Source organism: Typopeltis vanoorti, chromosome 20 (genome assembly GCF_054136105.1).
Source record: "Typopeltis vanoorti isolate ZY-2024b chromosome 20, IOZ_Tvanoo_1.0, whole genome shotgun sequence".
In the NCBI taxonomy this organism is placed as follows: domain Eukaryota; kingdom Metazoa; phylum Arthropoda; class Arachnida; order Uropygi; family Thelyphonidae; genus Typopeltis; species Typopeltis vanoorti.
In genome coordinates this window covers 98788413-98809153 of record NC_143568.1, presented here as the reverse complement: position 1 = coordinate 98809153, position 20741 = coordinate 98788413, and the positions used below count along the sequence as shown (strand labels likewise).

At 35.7% G+C, this 20741-nt stretch overlaps 1 protein-coding gene across 4 annotated transcripts in view; it reads left to right on the top strand.

Annotated features, from left to right (window-relative positions):
• Window positions 1–960: 960 nt before the first annotated feature.
• LOC150095701 (uncharacterized) overlaps window positions 961–20741 on the top strand; it is a 336276-nt gene continuing 316495 nt past the window's right edge. For 2 of the 4 annotated variants that reach the window (XM_090409978.1, XM_090409975.1), the window contains exons 1-2: window positions 961–1239; window positions 17925–18178. In XM_090409978.1, the coding sequence (XP_090266104.1) occupies window positions 17975–18178 (204 nt within the window). In that variant the 5' untranslated portion in view covers window positions 961–1239; window positions 17925–17974. Of the gene's footprint in view, window positions 1240–1399; window positions 1516–2022; window positions 2041–17924; window positions 18179–20741 lie in introns of those variants that run through there. The other 2 variants (XM_090409976.1, XM_090409977.1) reach the window with 2 other exon arrangements.

Sequence of the window (20741 nt, the reverse complement as noted above, 5' to 3'; positions counted from 1 at the left end):
AATTCATTTTATTTAGAAAAACTCCTCTCACAACTACAACACCTACAGCAATTATGAAGAAAATTCGCAGTAGTATTACAATATTTGGGAATGAGTTCTCGATACCGTATTTTAGAATTAACTGCAAAAGTTCAATGTGCCACCTGGGGCAGACCTCCCCCTCCATTCCTCCCGAGCTTCGCCTCTGATAACAACCCTTGACCAGTTTATGTCGCAATCATATCCTCCTCCCTCTTCCGCCTATTCACGAGGTTCTGCAACTTACATTCTCTCAATCTGTCCTCGTACTCCACATTCCAAAGATCACTGACTACTACCTTTGTGAATCTTCTCTGTACCCTTTCCAACATATCCTCGTCACCATCTATGCACAATAATCCATATGACATATTTAAGGTGCGGTACGATGAAGTGTGTGTGTGTATAACAGTTGGACCTCCTGCAATGAGTCAAAAGACTCATTGCAAGAGATCCATGGAGGTTCTTTTTAATAATTATAAAAACAAAAAAAAATCAGGTAACGCCTTTTTATTTCCGTATACGGGGAGTAGGCGAGGCCATTTAGCCCTATTTAACTTTTGGAGACTGAGTGGGCAGTTCAATCTCCACTGGTACCAATCAGAGATAGATGGCCCAAGTCTATCACTAATTAAGCGGTACACAGTTAAGAGAGACGGCTCAAATGTGCCGAGATGGCGGCACATTTGAGCCGCCTTTATAATTATTAAAATTAATAATTATAATATTAATTAATTTATTATTATTATTTTATTTATTTATTTATTATTTTATTTATTCGTTTATTATTTTATTTATTCGTTTATATTTTATTTATTCATTTAATTATTTTATTTATTATATTATAAAGACTGGTTTTTAAGTCCATCACACAATTTTTACTTTAGGTGTGCAACTCGTGGTGGTGTTTACAGCAAACCGGATGTTTACGTTAGGCACATCTAGTATTCCGTAGTAACGGTGCCTAACCATTTTTTTTTTTCTTTTTAAATTAATCACACTTTATCTAAAATAAGCAGTGAAAATTTAAAGTATATGCCGTGTTGTGAGTAACACTGGACAGTTATTACCAATCCAGCACTGATGATATGTAATTTTTCAGTTGTGTTTTTTGAAATGATAAATTACTACACTTCCGGAATCGTTCCCTAGAATTATATTTTGGGTTTAACTTTTGAAAAAGTGAACAGTTTTGTAAGGGAATAAATCGTTTGGATTATGGTAATATTATTAAATTTTAGCAACTCTTAGTATTTTGTTAAATTTATGATCTATATTTAGTTGTCAGTATCAAATATTCTGGTATTATGTAATACTGAAATGATAATGATATCCACTGGAACATTCTTAAATTTTTGTTTGGGGAAGCGAGGCGGGTAATCGTGTCTTCTATATTTTGAATATATTTTTCTGCGTCATTAGTGAGCTAGGTTTTTATAGTGGTACGATTTAACAGATGTGGAGGGAGTGTACTTGTTTGCTTGCGTCTCTTTCTGGGTATTCGATGTTTTTTTTTTTTATTTTATATATATAGATGCATCGGTTTAAATTAGTAATATATGTTTGAGAGAATATGTGATTGATTAAAAGTGACGAAAGAACTAAAAAATCTTTGATCTCTTCCGGTTTTTCTGTTTGTGTAAATATATATATTTATTTATTCCGCAAGCATTATAGGATTTCATTTCCATGAAATTGCACCACGGAATTGGAAAATGCATGTGGGAAAAAAAGGAGGGGTGGAATAAGGTAGAAACATTACATTATTATTTTTACTGCTATTTCTGCCTGTTTTCGTTTAGGAGTGTCCCTTATTTAAACTACTAAACGAAAACAGGTAGAAATAGCCTTAAAAATAATATTTTTTTAAAGAGGAATAACATGGGAATTTCCCAGAAATAATACCTACATTCCATTTATTATTTTACGGCATCTCCGTGGAGTCCTGAGACTCATCGCGGGACCCGAGTATAAACAGTACACGGAGTTACTTTGGAATTACTCGTGTGTCAGAGTGGCAAGGTAATCTTATTAAACCCCATTCTGAAATGCACGTGTAGTTTATATTTTTGTGTTCCTCCTATTTAAAGAGTAGTTTTCTGAACATATGAAACATTGGCCATTCCTAACAGTTAAGTTTTATTCAGGTGGATGTTTTAAGAGAGAGAGAAAAGCAAATAGTTGACAGACAGATATCAAAAAGTGGTATATGGTGAATGTGAATCTACTACTGATTATCCCTGGGATACTTGAGAGCGAAACTTGCTTTTGCTTTAAGTACAAACAAGTTTCTCTCAGATGTACTATTCTATACCCCTTCTCTTTTCAAGCTTAGTTGACGTGTTTATATGCTACGAAATAAATGAGGAATTAAAGTTTATTTCTGTATAATGTAGGCTGAAGCAGGGCTGCACTCATTAGTATTTGCTCAAAATCGATATTTATCAATAATTGAATATTAGCTTCATTAAAATTCTAGATAGTACTTAAATTTAACATGCATGAGAATATTGTGTATATCTTTGAAAGGCGTTCTTTGTTTCCTGTTTTATGAGATGGTTTTGTTCAGTGTTATTCAAAACCAAGGTCAGAAATTCATTACTTAATTTATATTATTGAAGTCTTAAGAATAAACCAATTCATTATGGAAAAAATATTGCATAACAGTTTGACAAAAATTTATTCATTATAGTTGGATGTGTGGAAGAAGTATGGTATGTATTGCTCTTTTATTGGAAAAGGCTTAAGTTTGATTCTTGTGATGACAATAGGAATCTGCATATGAGAATTTTTCAGTTGAAGGCGAGGTACCAATCTCGTAGAGAAAGGACAGGATTTTCCCTCTCGGAACTCGGGTTTTTCATTCTGCATACATACAAATCAGCCTTCAGAACACATATAATTTACAGGCAAAAAGTGGTGGTGGGCAGTAGATGGCGTTAGTGTAGATGATGATGATGGTAGTGGTGGTTTGGTGTAATTAGTGGATTAAATGGTGAAGATGGTTGTTGAGTAGGTAGCCTCTCTTGATGAGTCTGGACTCTATAGAGGTGTTGTTAAACTGTGAATGAAATTATTTTGTATGTTTTTGTTCTTCATTCACATTTAACATAATCTACCATATACTAAGCAAGACTTGTTTATATATTATTTGTTAGTCCCTTGCTTAAGATTTATTATTCATGTATTTTTCTTTGAAGTTCTAATAATAATTAATTAAAGATATATAATAATAGTAGTAGACTCTGTATTTAAATATTATTAAGTTTATTTTATTTATTGCTATGTTAATATTATAAGAATTTGTATTTGATAATTTAACTGTGCATTATTTGAAATGTAAATATTCTCTATTTATTCCTGTTGGTATAAGTTTAGCGTTATGCAATACCTCAATTTTCTTATGTTTTGTTTGTTGTCATGGAAATGTATGTTAGATAGCTTGCACGTTTTGGAACACCACGTGAGGAGAAGGTTTATTGAAAAGAGTTTTAGAAAGAAATCACGAGAATAATTTAGGCGCGAAGAAGGGATATATAAGCGATGAATGTGGAAATTATTATTTAATTAAGAAATAGATTAGAGAGAGAAAGGAGAGGATTGGCATTAGGTTGGAATCTGAGCATTCGGGAATCACAGTGCGATAATAGCGAGTTGGCAAGTCACTCAAGCAGCTAAATAAAGTCTACTAGTTGAGAGGCGGTTAGCTAATAAGTTGTAGAATAACAATTATAGCTACGGAAGACAGCTGAGTGACTACTAAATAGACAGCGATATTAGAGTTGAGATTCAATTTCAGGGCCGACCTTTCAAGGACATATGGAACCTTGAAGTAAAGCCTAGAGACAAGTAGAGGCTGTAAAATTGAAGTTTACCGATAGCTGTGTTTGGAATTGTAGTGTCTAAAGAATTAATTAAATGCCGGAAAAATGAACAACTGTGCATATAAAACCTCAAGTTAAGGAATTATTGTGTGTTGCCTTATTTCATGAGTGATCGGTAGTACTTTATGCAACAACGTTTGTTTATGTGTATTGTGACCGATGATTAATTCAGTTATTACTTAGAAGAATTATTTTAATGAGTGCCATATACTGTTTAAGTGTTTACAGTTATAAAAAGTGTTTACGTATAAGTAGATGAAGAAAAAAGATTTTCGGTAAGATTATTCCAACCATTAATATTCCTTTGCAGAGAAGTGTGTAAGCGTCATCCCAGAATTTCCTTATACTAACAGTAACTATTGCGGAGAATTAACTGAAGTGTAAAATTAAAAGTGTTTGTAAAGAGGTGTTACTGAAATTTTTGTCGTATTTGGAACTTAAAGAACTGTGAGAAGACTGTATTTTAGAGATAACAGATTTATCATTGTCTGAGTTGTATGATTGAATTTATCAGAAGTTAAAATGTTTGTGATATCTTAATTACTGATTTGAATTTAAGTGTAAAATTTATGATTCTAAAATTAAATGTTTGTTTTTGTTAATCAAAAGTTGTATTTTGCCTGAATCTCTTTTACTGCACCATTCATAAAATATTCGAACCAAAGCGGGTGAATTAAGTAAGTTAAATATACTTGGCCAGTATATATTTTAAGGAGTAATAGTTGAGGGTTGATTTATCTTCAATTCTTGAACTAATCCAGATATAGTGGCGCAGTCTATAAATATAAATTTTCTCTATATTTGTATTAGAAATCAACTAGCAACTATTTTTTAGGTTAAGAACATCATAATAACTAAATGTCAGATCCAAAGTATAGATTGAGAAGAATTAGGATCCAACAGTGTCACGTATAAAATAAATAATAACAGAATATTTTATTCATTGTGTTTATCACAAATTGCGAGCTTTATAAATTGAACTTGGTCTTTACTGCATAGTTTTAGTACAAGTACATAAAGCTTCCTGATTGTTTTGTGGAATGAATTTTTATTTACAAATAGTCTATCAATAATGCAGGCACTTTGCGTTGCTTCACCTTTTTCATGTTAGCAGATAAATACAATGTTGACATTCTAATCCTGTTAAATGGGCTTTTTCACAGGACTACATGAAATGATAGATGAAAGTGTTATTATTATTTTTTTTAGTACTCCCCCCCCCTCATACATTTTCTAAGATCTTAATAAGCGAGTTTTTTTTTTTTAATTTACTTTTTTTGTTCCTGCACTTCTGGTATCAGATTCTTATTGTTTTTTTATTTTTCATGTGATTCAATAGCATACATATGTTCAGTATTTCTTCATTGATTAAATGAGAACACAAGTGATAATGGTTATTGAAGCAAATATAATATTACTTCAATAATCTGTCTAATTTGGTTGATAGGTAATGCATTGCTTCAGTATGTTGTGAATGAGTTTACAGTTCAGAATGATATTCTACAGGCAGGAGACATTTTCTATAAGTCTGTGGATTTTTGTAATATATGTATATTTATTTCACATTGTAATGTAATATAATGTATATTTCTTATGATTTATTTAATTGCTAATGGAATAAAGTACACAAACAAAGTCAGTGTACTGAATTTAGTGAAAATGGAGTAATTAGAGACAACTAGAATGAAAATGAACTTGTGTAGTAAAAATATCCTTCCCTGACAGACACCATACTGAGTGTTCCCTCTAAGCCAGAAAAGCAAATGCTTTCTGAACAGCAGTTGGGTTGGCTTTAACAATCTTAGTCTTGGAAAGGGGTGATTTTAGGGCAAAAAAAAAAGGAAGTAATTTACATTTTTTATTTATTAGCTGTCATTATTACAAAAAAAAGAAAAACATTGAAGTTATTATTATAACAGTCCTTGGCCGAGTGGTTAGTAGCGTATCTGCTCCCCAGCCAAAAGGCTGCAGGTTCCAATCCTGACATGGGTGTTTGTTATTGTCTCTGAAAATACTTGTGGTGGGTGATAGATTGTGTTGGTGTAGGTGGTGGAATAGAGAGTTCTAGAATAGATGCCCTTCCTTGATGAGTCTTTGGGCTCCCTGGAGATGTTACATAATAATAATTATTATTATCATGGGAACTCCAAGGAGTTCTCTAAGATTCATCAAGGGAGGCCTTAAAGATCATGTCAAGAATTATCCAACATTTGTGCAGTATCTATCATATTTTGCATTGAACCCATTCATAGTCATGGCACCCACAGCAGAATCTGGCAACCTCTTAATCAAGGCCACTGACAATTCATCCCTTCATGTAAAACTCAATCTGGTATACCATCCAATCCCACAGCTGTATTCGCATTAAGGTTCTGTAATATGCTATGCACCTTTTCATTTACCTCAGTTCCCATATAAGCCTTTGGTTCTCTTATTCCTGCAATATCACTACCTGGAGTTACACATCTTTATTCAGTTTGTATCCATGATAACTTAACTTCCCATGAATTTAAGTTTGTTAATGTCATCATGTTTGCTTTGCACCAAACTGAAAACCACCCATTCCACTGCTGTGTTAATACTGATGAAAACACACTGTTAGTATATTATCTTTGACAGTGAGCAGACTTGAGTAGGGTTGCCAACCCACATTTATTATTTTGAGAAAGTTCTAATAAAATAAGCTAAATTTTCTTTTTAATGCTGAAATTTAATATATTTATCTAATTTATTAAAGCTATAAATTAGATAAATTTATATTTTTGGTTTCATCCTTTATCCAAGTGTAAGCAAAGTTTGCACATGAAGAAACTTCATGACTGGGCTACTTCTATATAGAGGCCAATAACTTCACATCAATTGCCTTAGTATCCCATAATGCAATGCACATATCCTTATGGACATGTATAATGCTATGCATTATGGGAAGGGCCATTATTCACACCAGTTTTGACCTTTATATTGGGGTCTCATCAGTTGGAACCAGACCTGGAAGTGATGCCAAGGTTGTAATGCAGATGTCATAAGAATTAATAATGTTGCACATAGTGCATAATATATCTATGCATGCCAGTATAGATATGTGAGTAGTGTCATGCATATCAGTATATCATGCTAGTAAAAATTAAATAAAATTAATAAAAATAGGAAAAACCTCTTCCATTCACAGTACAAATGTACTATATAGCTGAACACCTTTTTTGGTGGGAGTTGTTAAAAAAAAAAAAAACATTAATGTGTATGTGTGTTTAGATGGTAGATGAATTTCATTGCTTGGTGTGAGCCCACCATCTTGAAATAGCTTTGAAAAATTCCATGTTTCATCTGTAGGGTAGGGTTCCCAGATGATTTACCCTTGGTCCAACAATAAAGCTGATGTATGATAATTTAAAATGTTCTTTGGGTATGATTGAAATTTTAAACAAAATATTCTTTCTAGTCCCTCCTCTTCCTCCCTTGCTTCTCTTCTTGCTCCTTCCCCTGAATGGTGTTAGAGTATTCGAGGAGAATCTTTCCTATTTTGCTGTGTCATTTCATCTTGTGCTAACAGGACATTATCAAACACTGTAACATGATCAGGCCATCAAAAAATGTTTATACTGCATCGTCCGTCGCACAGGTTACCAAGGGACATGTTCAGGTTTTAGGCAGAGGGACCTGTTCGAAAAATATGTTAAAGTCTTCCCTCAGACACCACTCCTCAGCACTCTGCTAGAGGAAACTCCATCAATGGGCCCGCTACCCATTTGAGGAGGTGTTTAGGGGCAGCGCAAAGAAAGGGTTTTGCAAAAGGACAGAAATGGCAATGACAACGGCACCAGACTATGGCTTTAGGCAACTGGAACATCTCTCTGACAGGGAAGGAGTTGGAACTGGCCGAAGAAGCCAAGCACTACCAGCTAGACTTAGTCGGGCTTTCTTCGACCAAGAGGAGAGGCTCTGGAACTGTCAACCTGGATAAGGGGTGGAAGCTCTACTACTCTGGTGTGAACCCAACAATGTCTGCTCAGGCAGGTGTGGGATACTCACAAGACCCCAGCTGTCGGACTGTGTTGCTGAGTGGATCCCATTGGGGGGGGGGGGACGGGTATGTGTGTTAAGGCTTCAGATAAAAAAAACCATGATTTGGCTGTGGTGCAAGCCTATGCACCTAATCTGGAGTCAGAATATTCTGCCTTCCTAGAGGAAGTGGATGCTGCTTTTGACAGGGTGGCAGACATGGAATCAGTTCTGCTAATGGGTGACTTCAATGCACATGTTGAAACAGATGACCAGACATGGAGGGATGTGGTTGGGAGGAACGGTGACCTTAATGCGAATGGGTTGAATTATTGGATTTCTGCTGTACTAACAGCTTGTCCATAATGAATACCTTCTTCCAGCACCGAGAAGTCCATAAGTATACCTTGTACAGGGATACACTAGAACAAAGGTCTCTGATTGACTTCTTTATAGTCTCAGCAGACCTATTTTCCTCAGTGTTGGCCGTTCGTGTGAGAAGAGGGACAGAACTGTCAACTGACCACCACCTTGTTGTGTGCACCCTACGGCTTCAGAAACCAGATGCTACCATCAACGCTGGTAGGCCTAAGTAGCTATACCACGTGAAATGGGAGGCATTGGAAAATGAGACTGTGAGGAAGAATTTTGCAGATGACATTTCCTCCAGGTTCAAAGAGATTCCCAAGCATACTGCAGATGTTGAGGAGGAGTGGAAGCTGTTCAGAACAGCTATCACTGCCGCTGCATTCCCATGCTGTGGCAACGGGCAGTGAGAAAAGGATGCCTTGGTGGAACCAAGAAGTCCAAAAAACGGTCTGGGCAAAAAAGGAGTCCTACCTAACATGGCTTAGGGTCAGGTCACCTGAGATGCATTTGTGGTATGCTGAGGCACAAAAAGCTGCTGCTGAGGCAGTAAAGGCAGCAAAGCAAAAGGCTTGGGAATCCTTTAGAGAAAGATTAGACTTATCCTATGCAAATGCAAACAAAGTATTCTGGCAGACCATCTGCCACCTTTGAAGGAGGAAATCATGCACAGCAAGGGCAATTAAGGCCTCTGATGGTGCACTCTTAACAACCGAGAAGGATAACCGCCACAGATGGAGGGAATATTTTGAGCCTTCTTAACCCACGTGGCCCAGCAGTTGTGGACATCCAAGAGGTGCAGATCGGGGCAATGACTAATCTCACAGTAGAAGCGGTCCATTTAGCAATAAAATTGCTAAAATCAGGCAAGGCTGCTGGCAATGATGAAATTCGGCCCAAAATGCTAAAAGCCTTAAATCGAGACGGTGTTCTCTGGCTGACTCGAGTGTGTGTCTGGCTGCTTGGATATCTGGGTGAGTACCGACACAATGGCAGACATTCTTAATAATAGCAGTCTTTAAGAAGGGAGACCAGAAGGATGGCAGTAACTATTGTGGCATCTCTCTGCTCAGCCTGCCTGGAAAAGTGTATGCTAGGTGCTTGGAAAGACGGTGCATGAACATAGTTGAGTCAAAGTTCCAGGAAGCACAACTGACCAAATCTTCACTTTAAGGCAGGTCTTTGAGAAATCTTGGGAATGTGCCAAGAATGTCTACACATGTTTTGTGGACTTGGAGAAGGCATGACTGGGTTCCTCGGGATAAGCTTTGGCAAGTAGTACAGGAGTATGGAGTGGATGGCCAACTATTAGCTGCCATCAAGTCCCTGTATGAATGCCCAGAGTTTTGTGCCAGGGTAAACAGCACAAAGTCTGAACCTTTCACAGTCTCCACCAATGGTGTGTTCTGTCACCCCTCCTTTTCATAATATTTATGGACTGGATTGATAGGCACAGCCCAGGCAGTGAGTGTGTCAGAATTGGAAGATGTAGCATTGGATGTCTGCTTTTTGCAGATGACCTAGTTCTGATTAACTCTTCCACAGATGACCTCCAGCAGATCCTGGATAGGTTTGTAGCTGTTTGTGCAGATGCCGGAATGAAGATCAGTGTGGCCAAAACTGAAACATTTGTGGTCTCAAGACAACCATCCCATTGCACTCTACATGTAAGTGGAGTCCCAATGAGGCAGGTGGAGAAGTTTAAATACCTTGGGTCCATATTCACGAATGATGGAAAATGGAACGTAGCGCTAAATACTTGAATTGGCTTAGCAAGCTCAATATTTGCGGGAGCTTGGCCGTTCGGTAGTATTGAAGCGGGAGTTAAGCCAGAAGGCAAAGCTGGCTGTCTTCAATACAGTCTATGTCCTCATCTTCATGTGGGGGAAAGCGCTGCTTCTCCGTGTTGAGAGATCATAGTTACATTGGTACGGGCACCTGGTCAGAATGCCACAAGAGAGGCTCCTTCAGCAGGCCCTCTTTGCCAAGCCAGAGGGTGGGAGGCCACATGGAAGGCCATGGACTTGCTGGATAGATTATATCCAAAACCTTGGGTGGACACGTTTGGGAATCCCACCAGAAAACCTGAGCTTGGTGGCAGAGGATCATGACCATTAGAAGTTCCTCTTGCAGCCTTTTCCCCCACATCCCAATTAGGAAAGGTGGGCCTTGAAGATGTATGTGTATTCTTTCTATATATTTATATTAAGCTCTCCAGATCAATCTTTCATGTATCTTCATGGAAGTTTCTAGAATGACATCAAGGCAGCCTCTGCAAAACTTTGCAGAAAGGTAAGTAATGCTCATTTCCTTGAAATGTGCATTGGCAGGGGCCCAGCATTTTTATTTTCTTGTATTTTATTATTATTATTTTTACATCAGTTATAGCTTGATCAGTGTTATATCATGGCCTTGTAATTAGGAACTGCTGATTTTATAATTAATGTTACTGTGTGTGTTAGGTGAAGGATGTAAATTTGGATTGAATTTTGCATCTGTAAACAGTGCAAAGTAAAACCTTTGAATTGAACTGTTTTGTTCAAAGCAGTATACTTTCACTTTCATTATCTAAAGAATATTAGATTTATGTATGAAAGAGGAAAATGGGAGGAGAAGGGTATGTACAAAATTTGCATTTCATTATTATTATTGACACCTCCAGGGAGTTCAAGGACTCAATGAGAGAGGGCACCTGCTCTACAACTCCATCTCCACCATTAAATCGCCAACTGACGCCAACTATACCAACGGCATTTACCTCTGACTACCACTGGTATTTCCACAGACAATCACAAACATCCATGCCCACGGTGGGATTCGAACCTGCAACCTTTTAGCTGGAAAGTATATATGCTATCCACTCGCCCAACCAGGCCGGCATTTCATGTAAAATATGTGAGAAGCTAAAAGTTGGGTGATATGAAAGATGCACACAATGAGTGTGTTAGAGTAGCAAAAGGTAAGTAACTACTTGTATATAGGCCTGGGAGCAGATTGAAAGTTAATAGTGGAATGAATGAAAATTGATTCTAAGATCAAAAAGTGAATGATGAGATGATACCGATGAGGAATAAAGAAATATATTAAAGGGGTGATTTATCAGAGTAGTAGAATGGAAGAAGTTAGTTGGGAGCAAGGCTGATGGTTATGTATAACTTATTATCAAGTGAGAAGCAGAAAGAATAGACAAACATTTGAAGAATGGTTTGCAATAGAAATACATTATGTTCTCTTTTCACTTGTCTCTCTTTATCGGACACTCCCCTATTGCATGTAAACAATGTGGATTTATAAAAAGAGAAGTCTTCTAGTAACTGTGTTTTTTTTTTTTAGTAAAACACCATTTTAATTGGATAAAAGAAATGATTACTGTCAGGCCTCCATGGAGTTAAGACTCATCATGGGAGGTCCCACAATTACATGCATAGCTCATGACATCATGCCTTAAATGCAATCACCATACCAAAATCCTACTCCTTCCTCACTCACATGATCATATGCTCTTTACATGGCTTCCAGGGACAGCCTCTTGTTCTTCTTATCATGCCTGCCCCATTCAGTGAAAAAAAATAGTCCATATTAATCTTAATAAATAACCTCTTACTAATTACAGGTAGTCCTCGACTTAGGACGATTCGCACTTACGACTGCCAAAATTATTATTAAAAATTCTCTAATTTAACTTTGTCGCTTGCATATATCACATTGCAGAATTCTATTGCTACTTGACAATGCTTCAGGACATCGTATCAGCAATTTGAATTAAAATATACATGTGATGTATCCAACGCCCAATACAACAGCTGTGATTTAACCTATCGATGAAGGTTTGATTGCTACATTCAAGACATATTATCTGAAAACTTCATTTTCTCAAGCAATAACAGCAATTAACAACAATGCTATAACATTAAAGTTTTGGAAAAATTATAATATTAACCAGTGTATCCAGAACATTGGAACAATGTATGTGAGAAATTTGGAAGAAGTTACTACTGCAGGAGACACTCGAAGAGTACAATGAGCATAGTATGTTAGAACAAATTGGTGAAGAAATCGTTGAAATTGAAAGAAAACTGGATCTAGAAATCAATATTACTGATATAGAATAATTAACAGATCACAAAGGTAAACTGACTGATCAAGACTTGATTTTCCAAAACGAAAGAGTTGTAGAAGAAGAAAGGAATAATGAGGAATTTGAAGAAGAGAAATCGTTAAAACATTTACTGTAAAAGGATTAGCTGAAGTATTTTCTAAACTAAATCAAAGACGCTACTCGAAAATATGGATCAAGACACTGATAGCTTCGCCAAAGTTGAAAAGCAAATTCGAGAAGCAATTGGATGTTATCGTGAAATATATGAAGAAGAAAAGAAAAAAAAAAAAACAGGCAACATTAACCAATTTTCTGATTAAAAAAGCCACTCCCGATCGTGAGGAATAACCATATCGTCCAAATGAGTGACAGTTACTCACCTGTTTAATTAAAGACACATTAATAAGTTTTATATTTATGTTAACTAACATTTAAAGGAATTTAAATTAAAGTAAGTGCACATATTTTTAATGTGTTTTATGTATTTTTTCTTTCTTAATTTTGTATTTATGTATTTATATGTAGTGCTAATAAATAATTTATAAATGTTTATGTAAGTTTCTACATTTTTAACCATTTTAAGTTAAATAGAAACCTTATGAAAATATTATAACAGAAATCAGACAAATCAAGAATTTAAAAAAATTCCTCGACTTACATCGGAATCGACTTGCAACGGAGACGTTGGAACTGAACCCCTTTGTAAGTTGAGGACTACCTGTAATGTCTTAATCTTATCCCCTTTATATTGTACATCTCAGTATCTTCATTATTTCCATAATTTGTGTGCTGTGCTCATAATTTTAGCAATTCATCCTGTAAATTTTAGGTCCTTATCCTCCATCATCCCCAAATTCCTCATTCTGCTTATTCTGAGATATCTCAACCAACTGTATACATTGCATCTCATTTTGCTTTCCTGGTTTTAAAAATCTTGCACTTTGCAGCATTGATGAACCTCGCATGCTAATTTACCCCAGTCTATCAAGTCTTTTTTTGCAAAGCCACACCATCTATTCTACTCTTCATAGGTCTTTCAATATTTACATCACCTGCAAACTATATATCACCATTTAAACCATTCCCAGTATCATTAACATACAAATTAAACAGCAACAATCCCACCAAAAGTTCTGGCACATCATTAGTGGCTTTCCTTTTCTGGGATATCCCCCCCCCCCCACACACACTCAACTTGCTGATACCTATATATTAAAGAAACCAAGAAATTATATGCTTAGTTTAATCCTTTATCCAAGTGTAAGCAAACAAAGTTTGCACCTGAAGTATTTTCAGGACTGAAGCAACTCGTGTATAGAAACTATTGACTTCACATAGCTTGCCTTAGTATCCCATACTGCAAAGCACATATCCATACTAACATGCATAAAGCTGTGCATTATGGGAAAGGGTCACTGCCCAGACCAGTTTCAACCTTTATTGAGGTCTCATCAGTGGGAGCCTGAGCTAGAGGTCATATTAACATTGAAGTAATGTAGAAGTCATATTTTCATATGCGAGTAGTCAAAAGGTATCGTACCTTATTATTAAAATACTCTGGATTAGAGATAGTTGTTGGAAATTTTTCCACTTGGTTATACTATAAATTAAAATACCAAGAAATTATACACTTGGTTTAATCCTTTATCCAAATGTAAGCAAACAAAGTTTAGTTTGTGCCTGCATAGTTGCCCCAGTCCTGAAGTATTTTCAGGACTGGGACAACTTGTATCTGAAATCATTAACTTCTATATACGAGTAGCCCCATTTCTGAAATACTTCAGGTGCAAACTAAACTTTGTTTGCTTACACTTGGATAAAGGATTAAACCAAGTGTATAATTTCTTGAGATCTTTAATGCATAGTATAACAAAGTGGAAAAACTTCCAACAACTTGCTGATATCTCTCACAGCCAATCTCTAATCCAGTGTACTAATCTATTGTCATACTCCATCCATTCTAATTTCATTATCAGCATGTAAAATAACAATCTGTCATAGGCTTTGCAGCATCTAAACATCCCAATGTGTATGCATCTTGTTCATTGGTAGATTGCTAAAACATGTCTTTCTATTGCAGACAAATGCTATCCATCAACTAGAATGATGCTCTTGTCAACAAATTCCGAATGATCCTTTTTAATCTCTCCAGCACTGGCCAATAATTCAAATGCTTTGCCTTATCTCTTGTGGAAAGGAAATAATATAGTGAAAATGCTTATTCTTATCAGCTTTCTTATTAAGTAGAAAATAGTTTTGTAGGATGAAGCTTGTTTGATTGCATACTTGCTCTTTGTGTAACATGAGGGTATTTTTTTTCACAAATTTGTCATTATTTATTGTAAAATGAAACCTATGGAAAATTCATGACTAAACAAACACACAATAACCACAGTAATAAGTTTTAGTAAGTAAATATTTCTTCCTAAGTATCAAAGGACATCATCAGTACAGTTAATTCAAACAATACTAGGAATAACTTACAGTAAAGGCGCATGATTACAATGGAATCCCAATATGCATGCAATAGCGTGCATATAGAATTAAAGTACCGTGTTATAGAATTAAATTAAAATATATCTGGAGGGGAAAAAAACATTACATGAAAATGAGATAATGTATATAAAAATTATTATTTTACGCAATTTTGTATGACAATTTCCCATACTTGAGGAATAGCAAAAAGATTTTGTCTGTGAAGTAGGGCTTCAACACTTTCTTTACATAAACTTTCATGTTTATATAAAGAAAGTGTAAAAGTTCGGCTTTTTTTAATGGATCCTATGGTTTAGGTTTTCAACTCCGTGTTTTGTGGGATTTCTGCGGTTTGATAAGACAGATATGGTGTTGATGTTTCGAAATGCATTCATGAACAGATCTACTTCTGTCCATAGTAAGACAATTTACAGGAGCATGGAACCTCGTACACACCAGGAAATTTTTGAAAGACATTCAGAGATGACTTTGACATAAGGTATGGGAATCTTACAGGCTTGTTCTTGTTTAGGTTGATCACTGAGGAAGTGGCTGATGATTTTTTTGAGTTGTTTTAAGATTGTATCCATTCAGTATGGCTGTATTTTTGATTATTTCCAATTCTTTTGTTTAGAAATTCTTCAGAGGAGCAGAATCTGTGTGTTCTGGTTACAGATGATTTACTAATACATACGCCAAACTTGATTATCATCCTACCAAAAGACAGCTCAAGAAACTCAAGAAGTTACTTGATGAAACCACTTCCTTAGATAAAGAAACAATAAAAAAAAAACTTAGGACCTACCATGGTAGGCCTCCTAGAATATATGGCTTACCTAAGCTTCACAAGAACAATGTTCCACTCAGACCCATTGTGGATTCTATTAGCAGCCTGACGTACAAATTATCAGGATTTTTATCTAACCTTCTCGATCCTCGCAAAGGCCACTCAGCCTTATGAATTAAAAATTCAACGGAGTTTGATGCAAAAATAAGATATTCAACTGTTGGAAATTGACATGCTAATTAGCTTCGACATTGTCTCCCTCTTCACCAATATTCCCCATAAGGAAACGGTAGACTTGTTAACTCGGAAATTTCCATCTGATATTGTTGAATTATTCAAATTTGTTATTATGTCCGGTTACTTCACTTGGAAAGAGAAAATTTACAAGCAAGAGGAAGGAACAGCAATGGGGTCTTCCTTATCATCAAACTTAATCAACCTGTTTCTAGAATACCTTGAAAAAAAAAATGTACACGTTTAAACCCAAACCAAAATTTGGCTACTATGTTGATGACATCTTTGCTGTCTGGGGTTCATTCCATACAAGAACTACACACCTGTTTCTAGATAAAATAAATCTTCTTCATTCTTGCATCAAATTTATGCTAGGAAAAGAATCTCCTTTCTGGATTTACACATCCAAAGAAAAGAAGATGGGTCGATATCTGCTTCTGTCTATCTCAAGCTGACATTTTCAGGTCACTACATTCACAATTCTTCTGCTTATCATCCATCTCAAAAATTTGTCATCATTAATTAAATCATTAGTAACTAGAGCACACAGATTCTGCTCCACTGAAGAATCTCTAAACAAAGAATTGGGAATAATCAGAAATACAGCCATACTAAATGGATATAATCTTAAAATAACTCAAAAAATCATCAGTCACTTCCCCACACATCAACTTGGACAAGAACAAGCCTGTAGGATTCCCATACCTTATGTCAAAGGCATCACCGAACATCTTCAAAAAATTATGAAGAAATGTGAGCTTGCTACCACCTACAAACCAATCTGATTGATTGGTTTGTAGGTAGTAGCAAGTTCACAACTTGTTACCTTCTCCTAAAGACAGACTCTTACCTCTGATGCTACCTGGCAGGTACGAGGTTCCATGCTGCTGTGAATTATCTCATTATGACAGACAGGTAGATCAGTTCATAAACTTATTTCAGAATATCAAGACCATATCAGTCTTATCAAACCGCAGAAATCTGGCCTCGCAGAACACTGAGTTGAAATCCCAAACCAATGGATCCATTGGGAAAAGACCAAGCTTCTACATAGATGTTTTATATAAACATGAACATTTATATTAAGAAAGTGCTGAATCCCTACTTCGCAGACCAAATCTAGACCATAACAACGTTCTTGCTATTCCTGAAGTATGGGAATTTGTCATACAAAATTGCGTAAAATAATAATTTTTTATGTTTTTTTATTTTAATGTAATCTGTTTTTCCCCTCCCTCCAGATATATTTTAATTTAATTCTATCACATGCTACTGCATGCATATTGGGATGCCATTGTAATCATGCAGCTTAACTGCAAGTTATTCCTAGTATTGTTTGAATTATTGTACTGACGATGTCCTTTGCTACTTAAGATGAAATATTTACTTATTAAAACTTATTCCTGTGGTTATTACGTGGGTTTCTTTGTTATTATTTGCAAGATATTATTATTACTGCCATGTGACACCTCCAGGGACTCATCACCTTCATGATGAGTCTTGATAGTACATTTATAAGAATATTAAACAAGGTAATGTTATTAATTTCAAAAATTATTACTATAATTGGTATTGGATTTTTGCACTAAGTAGATAAGATTTTCCATCCAATAAGTTGTAGTTTCAAATCTTATTGCAGGCATAAATGTTAGTGAATGTCTTCAGGTGGTAGATGAATTTTATCACCTGGCATGAGACCACTACACTGCATATTGCAGGCTTGTAGTGGATTGCAAGTTTTTCAGAGTTTCCAGATTGATCTAACCCTTATCTCCCTCACAACAGAATTGACATAAATTGCATGATCAAGATTCATAGTTTTGATTTTGAAGGTATGTCTGCAAAAAAACAGAAAGTAGAATGATTTCTCATCCTGCCTCATGAGCAATTACACATGATAACTCGCTTCTGCCTATAATTAATATATTGAACAGTTCATTTTTAAATGTTTTAAAAGTGCTTTTAACATAATACTATTTTTAACTTTATGTATAATATGAATGCTTTACTGCCATATGTTTATTTGTTATTGTTAAAATATGCATTATTTGAACTTTTTCAGCTTGAAATACAGTTTGTAATAGAAGACTTTCTGATGCACACTACTTCCTAATGATATATAATATGGATTCTCATGTATATGGAACAGGTCATTCAAATTCGTTCCTTTTAGACTGTGTAGGTGTGTTAGCAAGACGTTCAGATAATAAATATTGTTTACTAAAAGTCGGCGATCGAAAGGGATGGTGGCTTCCATTTGCTGAATTATTACCAGGTGATACATGGCAGCAAACAGCAGAAAATGTTCTCCTGAAGGTTTGTATTTAGAATACATAATTGATCTATCAGACTAACTTCGAATCTTACCATAGTTTTCCTAAATCAGTGATGCATGCAGTGCTCATACCTCAGGCTGCAAGGCTCTTCCACAATCAGTGCCTTTAGGAAATGTTATGTCTCCTGGCGATATTTCACTGCAGCAGTAAAACTTTTATATCTTCAGTGCTACCCCCCCCTGCAGCTGTAGCTACTTCCTTGCAGTTCTATTTCTGCCTTATGCAAATACTTCTGTGCATGCTATTCTGTTCAAGTGTCTATACTTCCACTTTCTCTTAAAATCTGTAAATAGACATGCAACTGGTAATCAACATCAGTTTATAGTTCAACTTCAAATATACTGAACCAACTTCTCATCTTTCTTTTATTCCATCCAACTTTGTGCTTTGCAACAGTCTCCTCTCCCAGCTTTCACTATGAATTCAACCTTCACAAAAAAACATCAGCAGTTTCTCTCTTTTTTTTTTTTTTTAATTATCTGCCCACCCATGCACTAACATGCTCTAGGTTTCGGAATCCTTCATGTGTGAGATTGATATATATATTAAAAAATTATTTTCTAAATGAAGACAATTTTTGAGACGTAATTAAGTATTATTACTGTAGTTAAATACTACAGTAATACTCAATTAGTTTTTATTTTTTTGATTTATAAAGTTAATATAATATTGTGCTTAAGGGTAAAAGCTGTATAACTGAGAGGAGACCTCCACATAGCCTTTCAAGGAATGCAGAGAACCGACCAGGGCTTCTGACCTAATATCCAATCCTAACCTTCCCGTGGTGCACCCTGTTCGGTGTCTACCTGGATACTGAACGAACGAGGATGGGCTGGCAATTTGGGATTTAGCCGACCAAATTGTATTCTTATTGGCTTAAACCAATATACAAAATGATGGTACAACATGACAAAATTTCATGCCGACTGGGGCGTTGCCCGGTTAAACAAGGCCCTTGTTGTTTTTGCCTGGGAACCAGGGTGAACAGTGAAAAGTCAGCTACTGGAACAAATATGAAAGCACACCCTAGTAGATAAGAAGCCTGAACAGCAAAGAAATGGAGCTAGCTGAGGAATTAGATAAGTACCAGATCAACATAATAGGGGTAACTGAAATAAAAAAGAGAAAAACCGGTGAGATCTTTATGAGCAATAAATACAAAATTTTATATTCAGGCAATGATAATCAAGGAAAAGGAGTAGCCATAGTATTCAACACAAAATATGAGGCTAATCTTCTTGAATGGCAGGCAGTCTCAAGTAGAGTGATGTTGGCAAATATCAGAATGGGGAATTGGACAATGAGACTTATTTGTGCCTATGGTCCCACAGAAGGGTCTACTAAGGTAGAAGTGGAGGGATTTTTTGAAAATATTGGTCCTTGTTGGGGATCTAAATAGCAGAGAAGGAAATGATTGTCAAATATACAAAAATATTTTGGGAAAATTTGGAGAAAAGAGCAAAGCTCATAATGATGGCAAATACCTGTTGGATTTCTACTTAGGACATGGACTGGTTATTATTAACACCATGTTCCAACATAAAAATGTGCACAAATTCACATGGAGAGAAGAGGCAAGGAATAAGAAAAATCTCATTGACTATGTTATTGTTGATAGTGATGTTTTCTCCCTGGTGCAGGACACCAGAGTGTACAGAGGATTTGAAATTGGAAGTGATCACTATTTAGTCTTGAGCAGGATAAAATTGAATTTCATATCACAAAGAATTACACGTAAGAAAGTTTTAAAGTGAATAAAAGTTGAGCAGCTCTCAGATGTAAACTGTAGATTAAAATACACAAAGATTATTGAAGAAAAAATGAAAGAGTTTGAGAACAGGAATCAAACCTTGGAGATTCAGTGGCAAACTCTGAAGAAAACATTGATTGATTCTGCCAGAGAGGCATGTGGTGAGGTTATCTGTAAGGATAAAAAAATCAGAACACCATGGTGGACACAGGAAGTTAAAGAGGCAGTGAAGGAAAAGAAGAAAGCATATCAAAAGTTCCTGGCAAATAAATCAGCTTTTGCTCTTAGAGAATATAGAGACAAATGCAAGAATGCTAAACACTGTGTAAAACTAGCTAAACAAAAGTCATTGGAGGACTTTGGCAAGAACATGGAAAATAAATATCAAGAAGGTGGTAAGATACTCTGGAGGTTCTTGAAGAAGCTTAGAAATGGAGGAAAGAGTGCTGTAAAAGAGTTAGAAATGATAAAGGTTACATGAAAACAGGAGAAAAAGATATCCTTGAAGTATGGAGTAATTACTTCAAAAAATTGCTAAATGAAACAAGCAATGATAGCACAGTGGTTATCATTGCTTGTAACCAGTGGTAAAAAACATTCAACAGGCATACAGTGAGGAATACATATCCATACTTGAAGCAGAAAAAGCCATCAAAGGCTTGAAATTTTGAAAGGCAGCAGGAGTAGATGATATTTAACAAAAAATGCTGAAGTATGGTGGTATAAAAGTTTTACAGTGGCTGCACTGCATAGTTCAGAAGGCCTGGACAGATGGACAAATTCCCGATGATTG